We start from the raw sequence: 14,474 nt of genomic DNA, 5'->3' as shown, positions 1-14,474 counted from the left end.
AGCAAAGCCCCCCCCACCCCCTATTTTCCCCCCCTGCAGCGATTCGGGGGCCAGCTCCGCGCACCCCAAACCCCGCAACCGTCCCCCCCCCGGCACCGGGGTCATGTCGGGGCCCCCCCCGGCCGGGGGGGCCGAGCCGGGGCTGTACCACGAGCGGCAGCGCCTGGAGCTCTGCGCCGTGCACGCGCTCAACAACGTCCTGCAGCGCCCCTGCTTCACCCAGGAGGCTGCCGACGACATCTGCAAGAGGTGCTTTTTGCCCCTTTTTACCCCTTTTTTCACCCATTTCCATCGAATTTTAATCATTTTTTTGTTTTCTCCCCCCAGGCTGGCGCCCGACGCCCGCCTCAACCCCCACCGCAGCGTTTTGGGGACGGGCAACTACGACGTGAACGTGATCATGGCCGCGCTGCAGAGCCTGGGGCTGGCGGCCGTCTGGTGGGACAAGCGCCGGTGAGGAGCCCCCGAAACGTTCTTTTTTCACCCCAAAACAACGCTCACAAGCCCCCGGTGTGGATTTGAAGCCCCTAAAACCAGTCATTGCACCCCGAGGAATTCTTTTAGCCCCGTATCTAGTATTTCAGACCCTGATGTGGGGTTTGAGACCCCAAATTCTGCTCGTGAACCCTTTAACCCCACAACCGAGCCCCCCACTGCAGGTTTTAAGGTTCCCCCTATAGGGTTTGAGCCCCCAGCCCTGCTCTTGAGCCCTTTAACCCCATATTTTTGTCCCTTTTTATCTCCCAAATGCTGTTTTTGACCCCCCAAATGCTGGTTTTTACCCCCAAATGCTGTTTTTTAGCCCCACAATACTACCTTTGAGCCCCCTATGCTTTATCCAGCCCTTTCACCCCACTTTTCAGCCCCCAACACCATTTTTTAGCCTCCGTTCACGTGAGGTTTGAGAGTTTTAACACCGCTTTTCAGGCCCCAGCCCATTTTTTTAGTCCCTAATTCATTTTTGAGCCCCTTAAAGTGGGTTTTAAGCCTCTAACAGTTCTTTTGAGCTGCCTAACTTGCCTTTTACCCCCCCCCAGCATGGGTTTTGAGGCAATTAACCCTGATTTTGAGCCCTCCAGTGTGGCTTTTCATCTCCCAGCACTACTTTTGAGACCCTTAACCCTGCTACTGAGCCCTTTAACCTTTCTTTTAAGCCCTCGTCGTGGGTTTTGAGTTTCCGAACTTCACTATTGAGCCCTGTAGACCTATTTTTGAACCTTTCAATGTGGGTTTTGGGCCCTTTTTAACTCTGCTTTTGAGCCATTTAATCCTACTGCTGAGCACTCCACCTACGTTTTGAGCCCTTTAACCCTGCTATTGGGCTCTTGAGCCCTGCTTTTGAGCTCCCCACTGTGGATTTGGAGACCCTGCCTTGGTTTTGAGCCCCTTAATGTGGGTTTTGAGCCCTTTAACCTTGCTATTTAACCCCCAAAAGTTTGCTTTAGTCCTCAACACTGCTTTTGAGCCCCTGGCCCTGCTATTGAGTCCTTTAATCCCACATTTTTACCCCCAGACGTGGCTTTTGAGTCTCCAAATGTAGGTTTTAAGCCCCATAACCTCATTTTGAAGCCTCCAACGTGGGTTTCAAGCCCTGAATGCAGGGTTTGAGCCCCTTCACGCCACTTTTTCAGGCTTCAAGCTTCCTCCTAATGCCACTTTTGAGGGGCTTAATGTCGTTTTTGAACCCCCAATGGCATTTTGAGCCCCCCCACTGCCATATTTGATCCCTCTAATCCCATTTTGTGAGCCCCCCACTGATGCTTTTAACCCTCAGCACAGCTTTTGAGCTCCTAACGCAACTTCTATGCCTGTGCTGCTGCTTTTGAGCCCCCCAACCCCATTTTTAACCCCTTAGCCCCATTTGAAGCCCCCTAACATGAGTTTCAAGTCCCCTAATGCTGCTTTGGAGCCCTGTATTACCCGTTTTTGAGCCCAACACCATGTTTGATCCCCTCACTGCTGCTCTGGAGCCCCCTCACCTCATTTTTTAGCCCCTCACTGCTTCTTTTAACCCTCCTCCCCTTTTCTTTTGGCCCCCAAACATACCTTTTGAGCCTCTGCTGCTGCTTTTGATCCCCCAGCCCCTATTTTAATCCCCCTGTACCCCATTTTTAAGTCCTTTATCATGACTTTCAAGCCCCCTAGCCCCACGTTTGAGCCCCCTGGCCCACATTTGAGCCCCCTAGCCCCACGTTTGAGCCCCCCAGCCTCACGTTTGAGCCCCCTAACCCCATTTTCTCCCCCGGCAGGTCGCTGGAGCGGCTGGTGCTGGGACAGATCGTGGGCTTCATCCTCAACGTGCCCTCCCACGTCTCGCTGGGCTTCGTGGCGTTGCCGCTGCGCCGCAAGCACTGGCTGGCTGTCCGGCAGCTGGGTGGCACCTACTACAACCTGGACTCCAAGCTCCGTGCTCCCGCCCGTATTGGCGGTGAGGCTGAGCTCAGGTACGACAGGGGACGCCGAGGGGACACCGAGGGGGACACCCGGTGCCACCTCCACCTCCCTCCTCTCCCTCCGGCAGAGCTTTTCTCCGGGATTTCCTCGCCCAAGGGCTCTGCGAGGTTTTCCTTGTCGTCCCCCGGGCCGTGGAGGAGGCCGGCGCCTGGCTCAGCCCCGAGTGACTCGTCGTGGGGACAAGGACGACGGGTGGCACCGGCTCCCGTTGCTTCGGGATGAAACGGCTCCGTTTTGGGACTTTCCTCAGCTTTTTACCCCTCCGGTGCAAACCTGGATGGGTTTAGGGGACTCTGTGGGGGGGCCGGGTGCCCCTTTCACCCCCCACCCACCGTCGCGGTGCTTCAGTTTCCTGATTTCACCCTGATTTTCTGCTCCGGGTTTTGCTTCCCTGTGTCACCGGGATTCCTCTGCGGGGCGTGTGACGGGGCACAGGCAGATGTCGTGGGGCCGACGCGTTGTAAGTGGCGAGGGGGGCGCACGCTGGTCGTGCGATTCGTGCTCTGGTCACGCACTGTCGTGACATTGCACGCCGCTTGTGTTTGTCACCCACTCAGGGTGATGCCACCTTGCTGCTTGTGCATTCCGGGTGCTGCTCGTGCATACCGGGCACTGTTCGTGCACACCGGGCGCTGCTTGTGCGTGCCCCACGCCGGTTGTGCACCTCACGCTCCTTTGCGTGGCGCCGGTTTTGCGTCTCACCCGCCGCTTGTGCATGCCGCCCGTGTCACCCGCTGCCAACGCGTGTCACCCGCCGCTTGCACGCCTTTCCCGGCTCTGCAGGGCTGTGTCACCAGCACCATGGTTGCACCCGGAGCCGGGTTATTTCTGGTGATGGATTTCGGCCCCCAGCGTTGCCTTGTCCCCGGGTTTGGTGGCGTGGCCTTTGCTTGGTGCCCAGCGGGGGGTTAATTACCCTCCGAAAGGTGATTAAAACTGCTGGGTTACAGCTCGGGGGTTCAGCCGCAATCCTTGGCCTTCCACAGTCGCCGCGCCTCGGGGGGACGCGGGCCCAGCCCGGCCCTTGGAGGCCGAACAGTGCCCGAGGCCCGGCCTCGGCTCCCCCTGGGCAAACCCGGCCCTGCCGCCCTCGGCGGCGCCACCGCTCGCTCCGCCGGGGCGGATCCAAAGCGCGCGTGCTGATTGGTCGGCTGCGGAGCGCGCCCTCCCGCTCATCCAATCCCCGCGCGCCGTTCGCATCCTCCCCTCTCCCGCCCCAGTGGAGCCTCCTCAGGGAAGCCGCGGCGGGGCCGGGCCAATCAGCGCAGAGCGCGGGAAATTCAAAGCCTCGCCCCGGGCGCAGCCAATGGAAAGCGCTACGCCCTGCGAGCAGCCAATCAGGATCGCGGCGAGGTTATAAAGGGTGGGGGGCTGCGCGGGGGGGGCGCGCAGAAGGCGGCGCGGCCGCGGCCGTGCGGAGAGTTCTGCGGTCTCACGGCGACCCCAAGCGGCCGCTTATAGAATCATAGAATCATAGCATCATAGCTTCTGCCCTTCCTCCGTCCCTGTAAGTTTTTTCTTTCTAATCTACGCGCCTCCAGCTCACTACACAAACATCTGCCCTCCTTTTATTTCTATTAATTATAATTAACTCCTTATTTAAAGCGCTCTGCTTGAGCGCTGCGCTGCGGTTAATCCCAGCGAACCTTTCCGGGGCCGCCGCGGAGCCTGCAGTACACTTGCGACCGTTATTTTGAGGAGGAAGCGCCGAAAACGTTGATTAAAGAGAAAAAAAAGTTTTCACGTCTCACATTGGCTTTTCAGAGTCGATAGGAAACAGTATCACATCGCTCCCTGGTGGTCTAGTGGTTAGGATTCGGCGCTCTCACCGCCGCGGCCCGGGTTCGATTCCCGGTCAGGGAAGAGTTGTTTTCTTAATTTAGTTTTTTATTTCTTTTTCTACCCACTTTCATTTTTTCGATCCCTCCAGTCACACCACTCCCGGTCCAAGGCTCCCTCCCTGGGGGGGGGGAGCGGCGGATTGGGGAAAAGCTCCATTGGGGAAGGAAGGGGCTGCCTCGACCCTTCCCCTTTCCTGGGGCGGAAGGGACGAGATTTCAAAAAGAAATGTGTTAAGAATACACTAAGAAGAGGTAGAAAATAATCACCACGCTCTATCGCGACATATTCGCGGTAGACGGGAGGCACCGCTGGGATTCGAACCCAGGATCTCCTGTTTACTAGACAGGCGCTTTAACCAACTAAGCCACGGCGCCACTTGCGAGCCGCAACCGCCCTCTCTCTCCATCTGCAGCCACTGCCGTCGGTTCTCCCTTCGCAGGGCAGCCCGGGGAAGGCGGCTCCGAGCGGGGCCGGTCCCCAGTGGCAGCTCCCGGTGCTGAGCAGCCCCATACGGCCGCAACTCCGGCGGGGAAACGCGTTCAGCATCGTACCTGAAAAGGCATCTCTCAGCCCCTTCCTCGTTAGTATAGTGGTAAGTATCCCCGCCTGTCACGCGGGAGACCGGGGTTCGATTCCCCGACGGGGAGGATGCGATATTTTTCCTATTTCTATTTTTTTTTTTTCCCATTTACCACCCACTGTAAGCCCCTTGAACCTGAATTAGGGATGGGGTAGAACCTCCTGCGTGTTGGCTGCGGGGAAAATGCGTCGGCAACTCCATGTGGGAGCACAGTCCCAAATTCCACGACGATTTGATGCCTTTTTTTCGCGGTGCTACCCCCACCTGAACGAGTAGTGTTTAGGTCTGCTGTAAAGACTGAGCCCTAGTTATGGCCACCTGCATTGGGACCGGCAGCGGGAGTAATGCGCAGCACACTGACGCTCTCCAGAGAACTTAGCAAAAATGACGAAAAAATAGTGCTACTGTAACGTCATAACGACACGACCCCTAGGTGCCGCACCCAGACGGGAACCCCAGCCACGACCCTCTCACTCCTCTACAGGAACTAACAGAGCCTGGTACCCCCCAAAGATATTTATAGAGTAGATGCGGACCTGAGGGGAAACTGCGAGCGGAGCGCGGGCGCCGCCCCGCCCCTTCTCTCAGCGACCAATCGCGCCGCGGTCCCGCCCGCCAATCAGCCGGCGGTTTTCAAGTTGAAAGCTTCGGGTTTGGCGCCAAAGCCAGGCGTGGCTTTGTCCCCTGCTCCTGGGGGCTGAGAGCACGCAGTGATGCTTCCCGGTGGTTTCTTTCCTTTATTTATTTTTATTTTTATTTTTGTTTTCTTCTTCTGAAAATTTGATCAACTTGGGCAGCGTGCTTCCTCTGCTGCTGTTGGGGAGCAGCTTTCTCATTCTTGTTCTGAGCTGTTGTTAAGTAGCTATAGAGCACGCAGTGTGGTCATGTGGGGAAGAATCATTGCAAGGGGTGATTCTGTGCTCTTCCTCTTTGCGATTTCTCTGCATGAAGCCCTGAGCAATCCAATTTTAAGACCGAAATCTGTGTCTAAGTCAGGTGGGGAGGGGTTCCTCAAGGTTTACTCCGAAGTTGATGGGTCCCGTGAAAATCCCAGGGTAGCTGCCTTATAGAAATGTTTTGTTCTTGTGCAAAAAAGTCGTGGGAGTAGGGGGAGAAAATCAGTAGATGGTAGTAAGGAGTTTAGCCTTAGCAGAAGGAATTAAAGTAATAGAATATCCCAAGTTGGAAGGGGCTCATAAAGATTACTGAGCCCAACTTCCCATTATGCTATAAAAATGACTTCCATGGTCACATTGAATGGAAGAACATTTCTATGTAGGAAAAAAAATGCATGCAGATTTCTAAAATAAATAAATAAATAAATAAATAAATAAATTACAAGATGTCACCTATGATTTTCCATAAACTAGAGAGTTTTGGTTTATAAGGCTGTTGCTGTACAGACCTATCTGGAATGGAATAAAGTTGTGGTGGTGTATGTTTTGTGTTCAAGAATCATTGAACTCTGTGCATTATTTGAAAAGGTTTACTTTGGTATAGCAAGCAACAGAAGTACCCAGAGGGGACACCTTTTATTATTGTAGATTTGACACAAGTAGTCTTTTTAAAAATTATTTTTATTATTATTTTTAAGGCAATTTCATAATGAATAGCTACAAACACAGCAATCCTTTCACTATTACAAGGCTGTAATCTGTGGAAGAGACAAATAGAAACCATGTCTGTTCATTCATACTGGATCCTTCAGAAAAGTTGAAAACAGCGAGTGGTAGCACCTGAGGGTGCACTTTTTCTCCTCTTCCAGGTCATGGGTAAAAGGTAGTAAAGTGAGGCACTTTTATAAAACTAAGACTGTTAACACCAGCCCCAGAGCCTGATGAACCAGTCAGTTATTCATACAGCAAGTAGCCCTCCCATATAGACTACCTAGACTTTCTGAATTCAAGTTGTATTAGGAAACACATAAAAACAAGGAGACTTCTAAAGCAACAACAAGAAAAAAAACAAACGTTTATCAAGTGTGCATATTAATATTAAGGATTTGAATGGAAAACAACTCCCATCTCCATTAAGAGGTAGGCCCTTGTCTTCGATATTCTTGCAGTTCAGCAACTCTGAGTGATGTTCTACATGGGAAAGAAATGTGTGTGTATATATATACATAAAATATATATATATTTTTTATATATATATAAATATAAATAAATAAATATATAATATGTAATGTACAATTTATATAACCATATACTCTTTCATTCACTTCCAAATCTTGGCTTTCATCTTGCTTCCATCCAAAATCCCCTTTCCTCAAGTTTTTCCCTCTGATCCCAAACTCTGTCCTGGCAGCCTCTCCCTTCTCTTTCCCCCATGTGTACCCAGGAAGGTATTAATCCCCATTCTGCCATAATAATTAAATATTAATCATTATTAAATATTTCTTACAAAACTTTATTATTGTTAATAATAAAGTATAAGTATTACTAATAAAATTATTATAATTAATTACGATTAATAAAGTTAATAAAATTACTGTTAATAATCATCACTATTATAATTATTAACATCAGTTATTAACAACTTAATTACCATTATAATTAATAAAATGTATCAATAAAATTACCCTTAACAATTATTACTATTAAAATTATCATGCATCGTTATTAATAAATTTATCATCATTATTACAAATATTTTGTGCTATTTGGCACTAATTAACTAACGAGCAGCTTTTCATAAAATCCTCGAAAAAAAAAAAACTATTGCAAAGTCCCTCGTAGAAGCTCTGTGATGAGCCGCAGAGCCTAATTTGAGCAGAGAAGGAAAGAAATTAGAAAGGTTTTTAAGGGTGAGAGGGAAAAACAAAGCTAGCAGAGGATGGTTTCGATCCATCGACCTCTGGGTTATGGGCCCAGCACGCTTCCGCTGCGCCACTCTGCTGGTCCGTGTGGTAATGTATGGGCTGGCCTGATAAGCTGTAAATAGAGGATTGCGCAACTACAACTAAGCGGTGGGGGAAACACAAGGCAGCGCCGGAGTCACCGAAGTCTTTTCCTATGCGGGTAGAAAAAAAAAAAATAATAAAATAAAATGAAATGCAATAATAAAATAAATTAAAATAAAATAAAATAATTAAATAAAATAAAATAAAAAATAAAATAAATGAAATAAAATGAAATAAATAAAATAAAATAAATTAAAATAAATAAAATGAAATGAAATACAATGAAATAAAATGAAATAAAATAAATAATAAAATAAAATAAAAAATAAAAAAATAAAAAAAACAAAATAACAATACAAAATGCAATTCCCTGCTGGTGGAGATGCCGGGGATTGAACCCGGGGCCTCATACATGCGAAGCATGCGCTCTACCGCTGAGCTACATCCCCTGCGCGCACCCCGCGCCCGCCGCCGCCCTTGGCTCCGCCTCCTCCCGGCCGCCGGCGGCCGCGGGCCCGGCGCGCCCCATGGCGCCGCGGCGGCTGCCGGGAGCCGCGGGACGAGGTGGCCGAGTGGTTAAGGCGATGGACTGCTAATCCATTGTGCTCTGCACGCGTGGGTTCGAATCCCATCCTCGTCGGCGGGCGAACCTTTTGGGTTTTTTTCCCGCATTTACGGGATTTAGCTCCTGTTTATCGAGGGAGTGTTGTCTGCTAAGTCCCCCCCCTCCGTGTTTTGCTGACGTCCCATCGGCAATTGGGGTGCCCCCCGTTTTTTTTTGGCGTAAATGCGCAGTTTTCACGCTCTGCTATTTGCAAGTGCTCTTTCTGGATCCCCGGGCAGTTCTGTAAATGGGGGTGGGGGGGATTCCCCTTGGAAATCTGGGGGCACACGTGGGGTTCCCTATAGCTGAGCCCCCACTACACCTAAAGGCAAGCAAAGGGTCCCCCCCCTTTTATTTATTTTACACCTACAATTCCTCCCCCACACGCAACTTTCCAAACTCCTCATTTTTTCCAGGTGAAGATGCCGCTACAGTTGCCGAAGGGGGAATCCCTTTCTTTCTCATGTCCCCCCCCTTTCTTCTGCACCTCTCCCTGTACAATTTTCCAAGGCATCAGCATCCTTCACCCAGCGGAGCCGCAGCCGACAGAGCCGGCACCGCGGGTCTCTGTGGCGCAATCGGTTAGCGCGTTCGGCTGTTAACCGAAAGGTTGGTGGTTCGAGCCCACCCAGGGACGCAAGAGTTATTTTCTCCCACCTCTCTCTCTCTTTTTTTTTTTTTTCCCCTAAAGTATTTCACTCTTTTGGCTCTTTCCCACTGAAATCTATTTCCTCTGCGCTGGCCGTTCGGCTCAAAAAATGCTAAAACATAGGTTTGGTGAAAAGGGATAAGGCGCAGGCACTCCTGCGAGTACTGCCTACAGTGAGGCTTCGGGTTGATAAAAACGTGGAAAAAGAGCTTGATGCATTGGCCGGGAATCGAACCCGGGCCTCCCGCGTGGCAGGCGAGAATTCTACCACTGAACCACCAATGCGCCTGTTATTCGATAATTTAAAGCACTGAAAAAGAAGGTAAATGACCTTAAATAAAGGACCTTAAAGTAGCAGAATAATAGTATTTGTATGGCGGATCCCCACGCACCAGCACGCTACTGCTCGTGATGGAGGCGACACCCCCACAGCCACGCGACCCCAGCCCCCATTTGAGCCCCACTGTCCCCACCGCCGCCCTTTATAGCCCCGCCTCGATCCTGATTGGCTGCGCGCGCACCTGCTGGTGTGGCAGGAGAGCGCCGCGCTTCCCCATTGGTCGCGCGTATGCAGCCCGGAGAAGGGAGCCGGTTTGAATTCCGCGCGCTCGGCGCCGATTGGCTGCCTCGTGAGGGAGGGGCGGAGCCTGCAGGGGAGGGCGCCGATGCCTCCGGTGGCGGCTCCGTGCAGCAGCCGGGAGCGCTCCCGGCCCCGCGGGGCCCCGCTCCGAGCAGCTCCGGAGCCGTTTCCCTGCCCCGCTCCTGCGGAACGCCCCGCCGGGGCTGCTCCTTAAAGTAACCGGGCGGCCCCGGGATAAACCGCACCGGAGCGGTTTCAGCGCCGTGTTCCCGTCCCTAAGGAACGATCGTTCCGGTAACCTTCGGCAGTGCCCACGGGGAACCCGCGGGGCGCCGCCCTCGGTGCTTGCTGGAGCCCCAAGTGGCGGCTGCGCCCCGGCACAAAGCGTGCAGCACAGTTCCCGCTTTTCCCATGCAATTGATGGGCGCGGAGGGATCCAAAAGGCGCGATCCGATTGGCCGGCAAGCAAACCCTTACTGACCAATCAGAGCCCTCCTTCTGGAGCCGCTGTATTTGCATGCAGGGTGTTCCCCTGCGCGTGCCGGCTGCTCCGTCTCAGCCAATAGGAACGCGCAGAGCTAGAGCCGCTCATTTGCATAAGGCCGGTATAAAAACGGCCCCGCCGGCTCCTCGCCTTCATTCGTTCTTTGGCTTTCTGGTGGCAGAGGTGACCGGAGCAAGAGCGCGATGCCTGAACCCGCTAAGTCAGCGCCCGCCCCTAAGAAGGGCTCTAAGAAGGCGGTGACCAAGACCCAGAAGAAGGGCGACAAGAAGCGGCGGCGCAGCCGCAAGGAGAGCTATTCCATCTACGTGTACAAGGTGCTGAAGCAGGTGCACCCTGACACGGGCATCTCCTCTAAGGCCATGGGGATCATGAATTCCTTTGTCAACGACATCTTTGAGCGCATCGCGGGTGAGGCTTCGCGCCTGGCGCATTACAACAAGCGCTCCACCATCACCTCCCGGGAGATCCAGACTGCTGTGCGGCTGTTGCTGCCTGGTGAGCTGGCCAAGCACGCTGTCTCTGAAGGTACCAAGGCAGTCACCAAGTACACCAGCTCCAAGTAAATCGCCTGGACCCAGCTGCAGGATGTGTTCAGCTCAACTCAAAACCCAACGGCTCTTTTCAGAGCCACCCACCCTCTTCCAAAAGAGCTGCTATTGCTTCTGAGATACCCACGATATTTTCTTGTGGATTATGGTAGCTTGCCTTATCGAGTGTAAGGTTCGGAGATAGCTTTAAAGAAGTGATATTTTACAAAATATTTTTGAAATACGTTGTTTTCTATTTGCTAGTGGAATCTGCTTTAGGGGCTGCAGTTATAGGGTTGCTGCCAGATTATAGGAAGCCGATAAACGCCAGGTTGGGGGGGGGTTTGCTGAGCCCATGGTGCTGGGATCCTACCGAGCCCGGGCGCGAACATCGCATTCAAACCGCTGCCCTGCTCCGATTGGTCCGCACGGGAGGAAACGTCACTGCAGGGTGGGTTGAGTACAGGGAGCTGCGGTGCGGGTTTCAATCAGGTCCGACCAGAGACTTCAAAAGGCTGGGGGTGGTGCTGCTGGGGAGGGTGAATGAGGGAGGCTTTGTTCTGTTTCCTAGAGAGCCTTCTGTTTCCATAGGCGGCTTTTTTCTTTATTTCTATTTTAATGCTAGATGCATACAGGTAGACTGTGTGCGGTGGGAGTAAATTTTGCCCTTGGTTTCTCTTTTTTAAGGTTTCATGGAGACCTTTCTACAAAGAAACCGGTCAGAATTACTTAAAGTCAATTCAATGAAGCTTCTTCGAGGTGCTAAAATAGCGTTACTTATAGAAAAGATTTTTTTTAAGGATGTGTAATAGATTATCCATTAACAGTTTTTTTTTTCCTTTGGATAGATCTAGTTTTGGGTTTTGCTGGGGAATGAAACCCTCATGTTGCTGTTTGCATCCCATAGTTTTTATCTGGGGAAAACGAGAGTTCTTCCTGTAACATAACATGAGCAGGGTAATTCTGAGCTGCTGTGCTTTGATTTTCCGTATTCCTTGCTTACAGTCACTACTGTTGTGTGGCAATGAGCTGGGGGTCTAGACTGGCCCATAGTGACCCTGCCTGTATGCAGTGCAGGTAGCAAAAGAAAAAAAAAAAAGAATAGTAGAATATGAAGAGGTGAACTGAGATGTGGTTTTGCGGGGGGGAAGTGTGTATAAATACAGTTACAATTTCATCCTCTGCTCTAGGCCTTTGGTAACTCGCCACAGCCTGTAAATGCGGCGCCCTTAAAGACATAACCCATAAGGAAAGCTTTGGGGTGGGTTTCAGCCGTGCGACGGGATGCAAACGGCGCACAGCCATTGGTCAAATGGATTCCTCAGCGAACCAATCAGCGCGTACACTTTGGAGCCGCTTCATTGGTGTGGTCGGTGGGACTCCGGGATGAACTGCGCCGCGTGGTGCCCTTTCAGCCCATGAGAGCTCGTCAAATGGAGCCCTCATTTGCATAACGTCTCTGTGCGAGCGGCACCCGCGCTTCCCCCGGGTCCCGGCGCCCGCCTCGAAGAAGGCGGGGACGGAAAGGGCGAAGAAAGGAGACGAGAAGCGGCGGCGCAGCCGCAAGCCGAGCTGCTCCATCTTAAGTGTATGGGGGACTGGAGCAGGTGCACCCCGGAACAGCCATCACAAAGCCCCATAGTGACTGCTGCACCAGCTCTAAATGAGGGAGGGACCCTGGCCTCATTTTCACCCTAACAGCCCCCCCCCCCCTTTGGGGCCACCCACACGTTTGGGTCTTTATTTGTAGGAGGTGCTCCCTTGGGGGTTGTTAATAAGGGCTTTTAATGCTTTAGGGTGGTAATGATTTATTCACCAGGGTGTGAGTTCCCTATCTCAGCCTGCCTTCCCTGTTGTAGGCAGTAGGGCAGGGGAAGGCTCCACCTGAGGGAGGATTAATTAAGATATCAGCCCTGAGATGCTCATTACAAATCAATTTAAAGCCACTTTAGAAGGATGCAAAACAGGAACACAGTGGCTGTGCCTGAAAACAAGGGGGTTTTCCCGGGGGCACCATTTACCCTTCATCCTGAAGGTCTCTGCATCACCTGCATTCAAGCATGCTCCAAATCATTTAATCCTAAAGCAATTTATTCCCCCAGCACAAGCAGTGTTATTTCAGGACTTGCTAAATAAAATGTGCTTCCAGATTTCAGCACATCACACCTGACCCCAAACACAGCTCACCCTGATCTTCCAGCTCTTTTCCTGATGCAGTGGGTGGCTCTTAAAAGAGCCTTTGGGTTTAAAGAGAAAGATCTCAAGATTCCTTCACAAATCCGCTTGCTGCTGCCTCACTTGCCCTTGGCCTTGTGGCTCTCAGTTTTCTTGGGCAGCAGCACAGCCTGGATATTGGGCAGGACACCACCCTGGGCGATGGTGACACCCCCCAGCAGCTTGTTGAGCTCCTCGTCGTTGCGCACAGCGAGCTGCAGGTGCCGGGGGATGATGCGCGTCTTCTTGTTGTCCCGAGCAGCGTTACCTGCCAGCTCCAGGATCTCAGCTGTCAAATACTCCATGACAGCAGCCAGGTAAACGGGGGCACCGGCCCCCACGCGCTCAGCGTAGTTCCCCTTGCGCAGCAGGCGATGCACGCGGCCCACGGGGAACTGGAGACCGGCGCGGGACGATCGCGACTTGGCCTTAGCCCGGGCCTTGCCCCCCTGCTTCCCGCGCCCCGACATCTCCTGCACCCCGCTCACACCGCGACTGAGAGCGCCGCGCCCCGGCCCTGCTCTTTTATACCCTGCAGCGGATCGAAACGGCACCTTTCTATTGGTTACGCTGCCTCTCCCTGGAAGGACCAATAGGAGAGCAGCGCCGCAGATGGGACTGCAGGCGGAGCTTTTGAGCGGCGTTTCTTCGTGGTGGGCGGGGCGTAGAGGCATTGGCCAATCAGCGAGCACGCTGAGCGGCGACCGGAGCTTATAAAGGGGGGTGGGTTGCGGGGAGGGGGCCAGGGTGCGGGGTTCGGCGGTGGAGCGAAGAGAGCGTTTGGGGCAAAGTTCCACGGCGAGGCGGCGATGGCTTCTGTTCGGGCTGCACTCCTTGCTTCTTCCCGTGCGTTGCGTACAGAAATTTAAGTTGTATAACCAAGTTTTTTTTTTTTTTTTTTTAAACTTATTAAAGCTTTTTCTACCTCGATACAAGCATTCAATGGTGTTAAGAGGAAGCAGCTGGTTCGCCTTACCGTCTTATAAAAAAAGCCTAAAAAATTAAGGTTTTAAAATTTATTCAGTCGTTATTTAGCGGACAGAAGCATTCCGGGCTGCCCGAGCGCCGGGCTCCGGCCGCGGCTCGAAGGCCTAAAGGCGGCTTCACCGCCCAACGCTGGTGCTGGGCTGTGATTGGCCGCTCCGCAAGCCGGCGGCCTTCCCATTGGTTAGAGAGAGGCCGGGAGGCGGGAGCTGGAAGGGGCGGTTCTCACTCAGGTCCGCCCCCGGCCTATATAACGAAGCTCCGCCCAGCGCCCCCAGCAGCGCGGCCCGGTGCGGTGTCGGGGTCGGTTTCCCGTCAGTTTTCCCCGCTCCGCTCGCCAACCGTGGAACCTTTTTCCTTTTCCCCTTCAAATCCTTATGCGCCGTGTCCTCTTCCCACCGAACACAGAAATGTTTTTTTTTTTTTCCCTTTTCCCTGCCTGAACTCCAAGGCGCACTCGTGCCCTGCCTGAGCGTTCCCACCGCTTTCACTCCGAGCATCCCGTACCGCCACCTGCCTCTGCTCCACGCTTCACATTTCCAGAGAATCACCAAAACACCTCTACCCAAAGTATTCAGCATTACATCCAGAACTCTCTAAAACTCATGAGGAGGCGATAGGAACCGTTGAATA

At 52.5% G+C, this 14,474-nt stretch overlaps 3 protein-coding genes and 8 non-coding genes across 12 annotated transcripts; 6 read left to right on the top strand and 5 right to left on the bottom strand.

Annotated features, from left to right (window-relative positions):
• The first annotated feature begins 44 nt into the window (after window positions 1–44).
• JOSD2 (Josephin domain containing 2) lies at window positions 45–3,403 on the top strand. Of its 2 annotated transcripts, XM_032205077.1 has the most exons (4): window positions 45–249; window positions 328–453; window positions 2,250–2,444; window positions 2,522–3,403. In XM_032205077.1, the coding sequence occupies exons 1-4, from the start codon at window positions 104–106 to the stop codon at window positions 2,619–2,621; spliced, it is 567 nt and encodes a 188-aa protein (XP_032060968.1). In that variant the 5' UTR covers window positions 45–103; the 3' UTR covers window positions 2,622–3,403. The 2 variants fall into 2 exon arrangements, with proteins under 2 accessions (XP_032060968.1, XP_032060967.1); XM_032205076.1 differs by having other exon boundaries at window positions 2,250–3,403.
• An 842-nt stretch (window positions 3,404–4,245) lies between these two features.
• Window positions 4,246–4,317, top strand: TRNAE-CUC. The gene has a single exon. It is a non-coding gene; the product is annotated as a tRNA-Glu (tRNA).
• Window positions 4,318–4,596: 279 nt separating this feature from the next.
• TRNAT-AGU lies at window positions 4,597–4,670 on the bottom strand. Its single transcript has one exon. It is a non-coding gene; the product is annotated as a tRNA-Thr (tRNA).
• A 201-nt stretch (window positions 4,671–4,871) lies between these two features.
• Window positions 4,872–4,943, top strand: TRNAD-GUC. The gene has a single exon. It is a non-coding gene; the product is annotated as a tRNA-Asp (tRNA).
• Window positions 4,944–7,702: 2,759 nt separating this feature from the next.
• TRNAM-CAU lies at window positions 7,703–7,774 on the bottom strand. Its single transcript has one exon. It is a non-coding gene; the product is annotated as a tRNA-Met (tRNA).
• Window positions 7,775–8,155: 381 nt separating this feature from the next.
• TRNAA-CGC lies at window positions 8,156–8,227 on the bottom strand. The gene has a single exon. It is a non-coding gene; the product is annotated as a tRNA-Ala (tRNA).
• Window positions 8,228–8,336: 109 nt separating this feature from the next.
• Window positions 8,337–8,418, top strand: TRNAS-GCU. Its single transcript has one exon. It is a non-coding gene; the product is annotated as a tRNA-Ser (tRNA).
• A 527-nt stretch (window positions 8,419–8,945) lies between these two features.
• Window positions 8,946–9,019, top strand: TRNAN-GUU. Its single transcript has one exon. It is a non-coding gene; the product is annotated as a tRNA-Asn (tRNA).
• Window positions 9,020–9,245: 226 nt separating this feature from the next.
• TRNAG-GCC lies at window positions 9,246–9,316 on the bottom strand. The gene has a single exon. It is a non-coding gene; the product is annotated as a tRNA-Gly (tRNA).
• A 951-nt stretch (window positions 9,317–10,267) lies between these two features.
• Window positions 10,268–11,003, top strand: LOC116500192 (histone H2B 5-like). Its single transcript, XM_032205110.1, has one exon. The coding sequence runs from the start codon at window positions 10,299–10,301 to the stop codon at window positions 10,677–10,679; it is 381 nt and encodes a 126-aa protein (XP_032061001.1). The 5' UTR covers window positions 10,268–10,298; the 3' UTR covers window positions 10,680–11,003.
• Window positions 11,004–12,793: 1,790 nt separating this feature from the next.
• On the bottom strand, window positions 12,794–13,327 carry LOC116500193 (histone H2A type 2-C-like). The gene has a single exon (XM_032205111.1). The coding sequence runs from the start codon at window positions 13,325–13,327 to the stop codon at window positions 12,938–12,940; it is 390 nt and encodes a 129-aa protein (XP_032061002.1). The 3' UTR covers window positions 12,794–12,937.
• Between the last annotated feature and the right edge of the window lie 1,147 nt (window positions 13,328–14,474).

The sequence above is a fragment of the Aythya fuligula genome, chromosome 32, assembly GCF_009819795.1.
Source record: "Aythya fuligula isolate bAytFul2 chromosome 32, bAytFul2.pri, whole genome shotgun sequence".
NCBI classification, from domain to species: domain Eukaryota; kingdom Metazoa; phylum Chordata; class Aves; order Anseriformes; family Anatidae; genus Aythya; species Aythya fuligula.
Note: the sequence above shows the minus strand (reverse complement) of the source record. Positions and strands in the feature narration are given on the sequence as shown.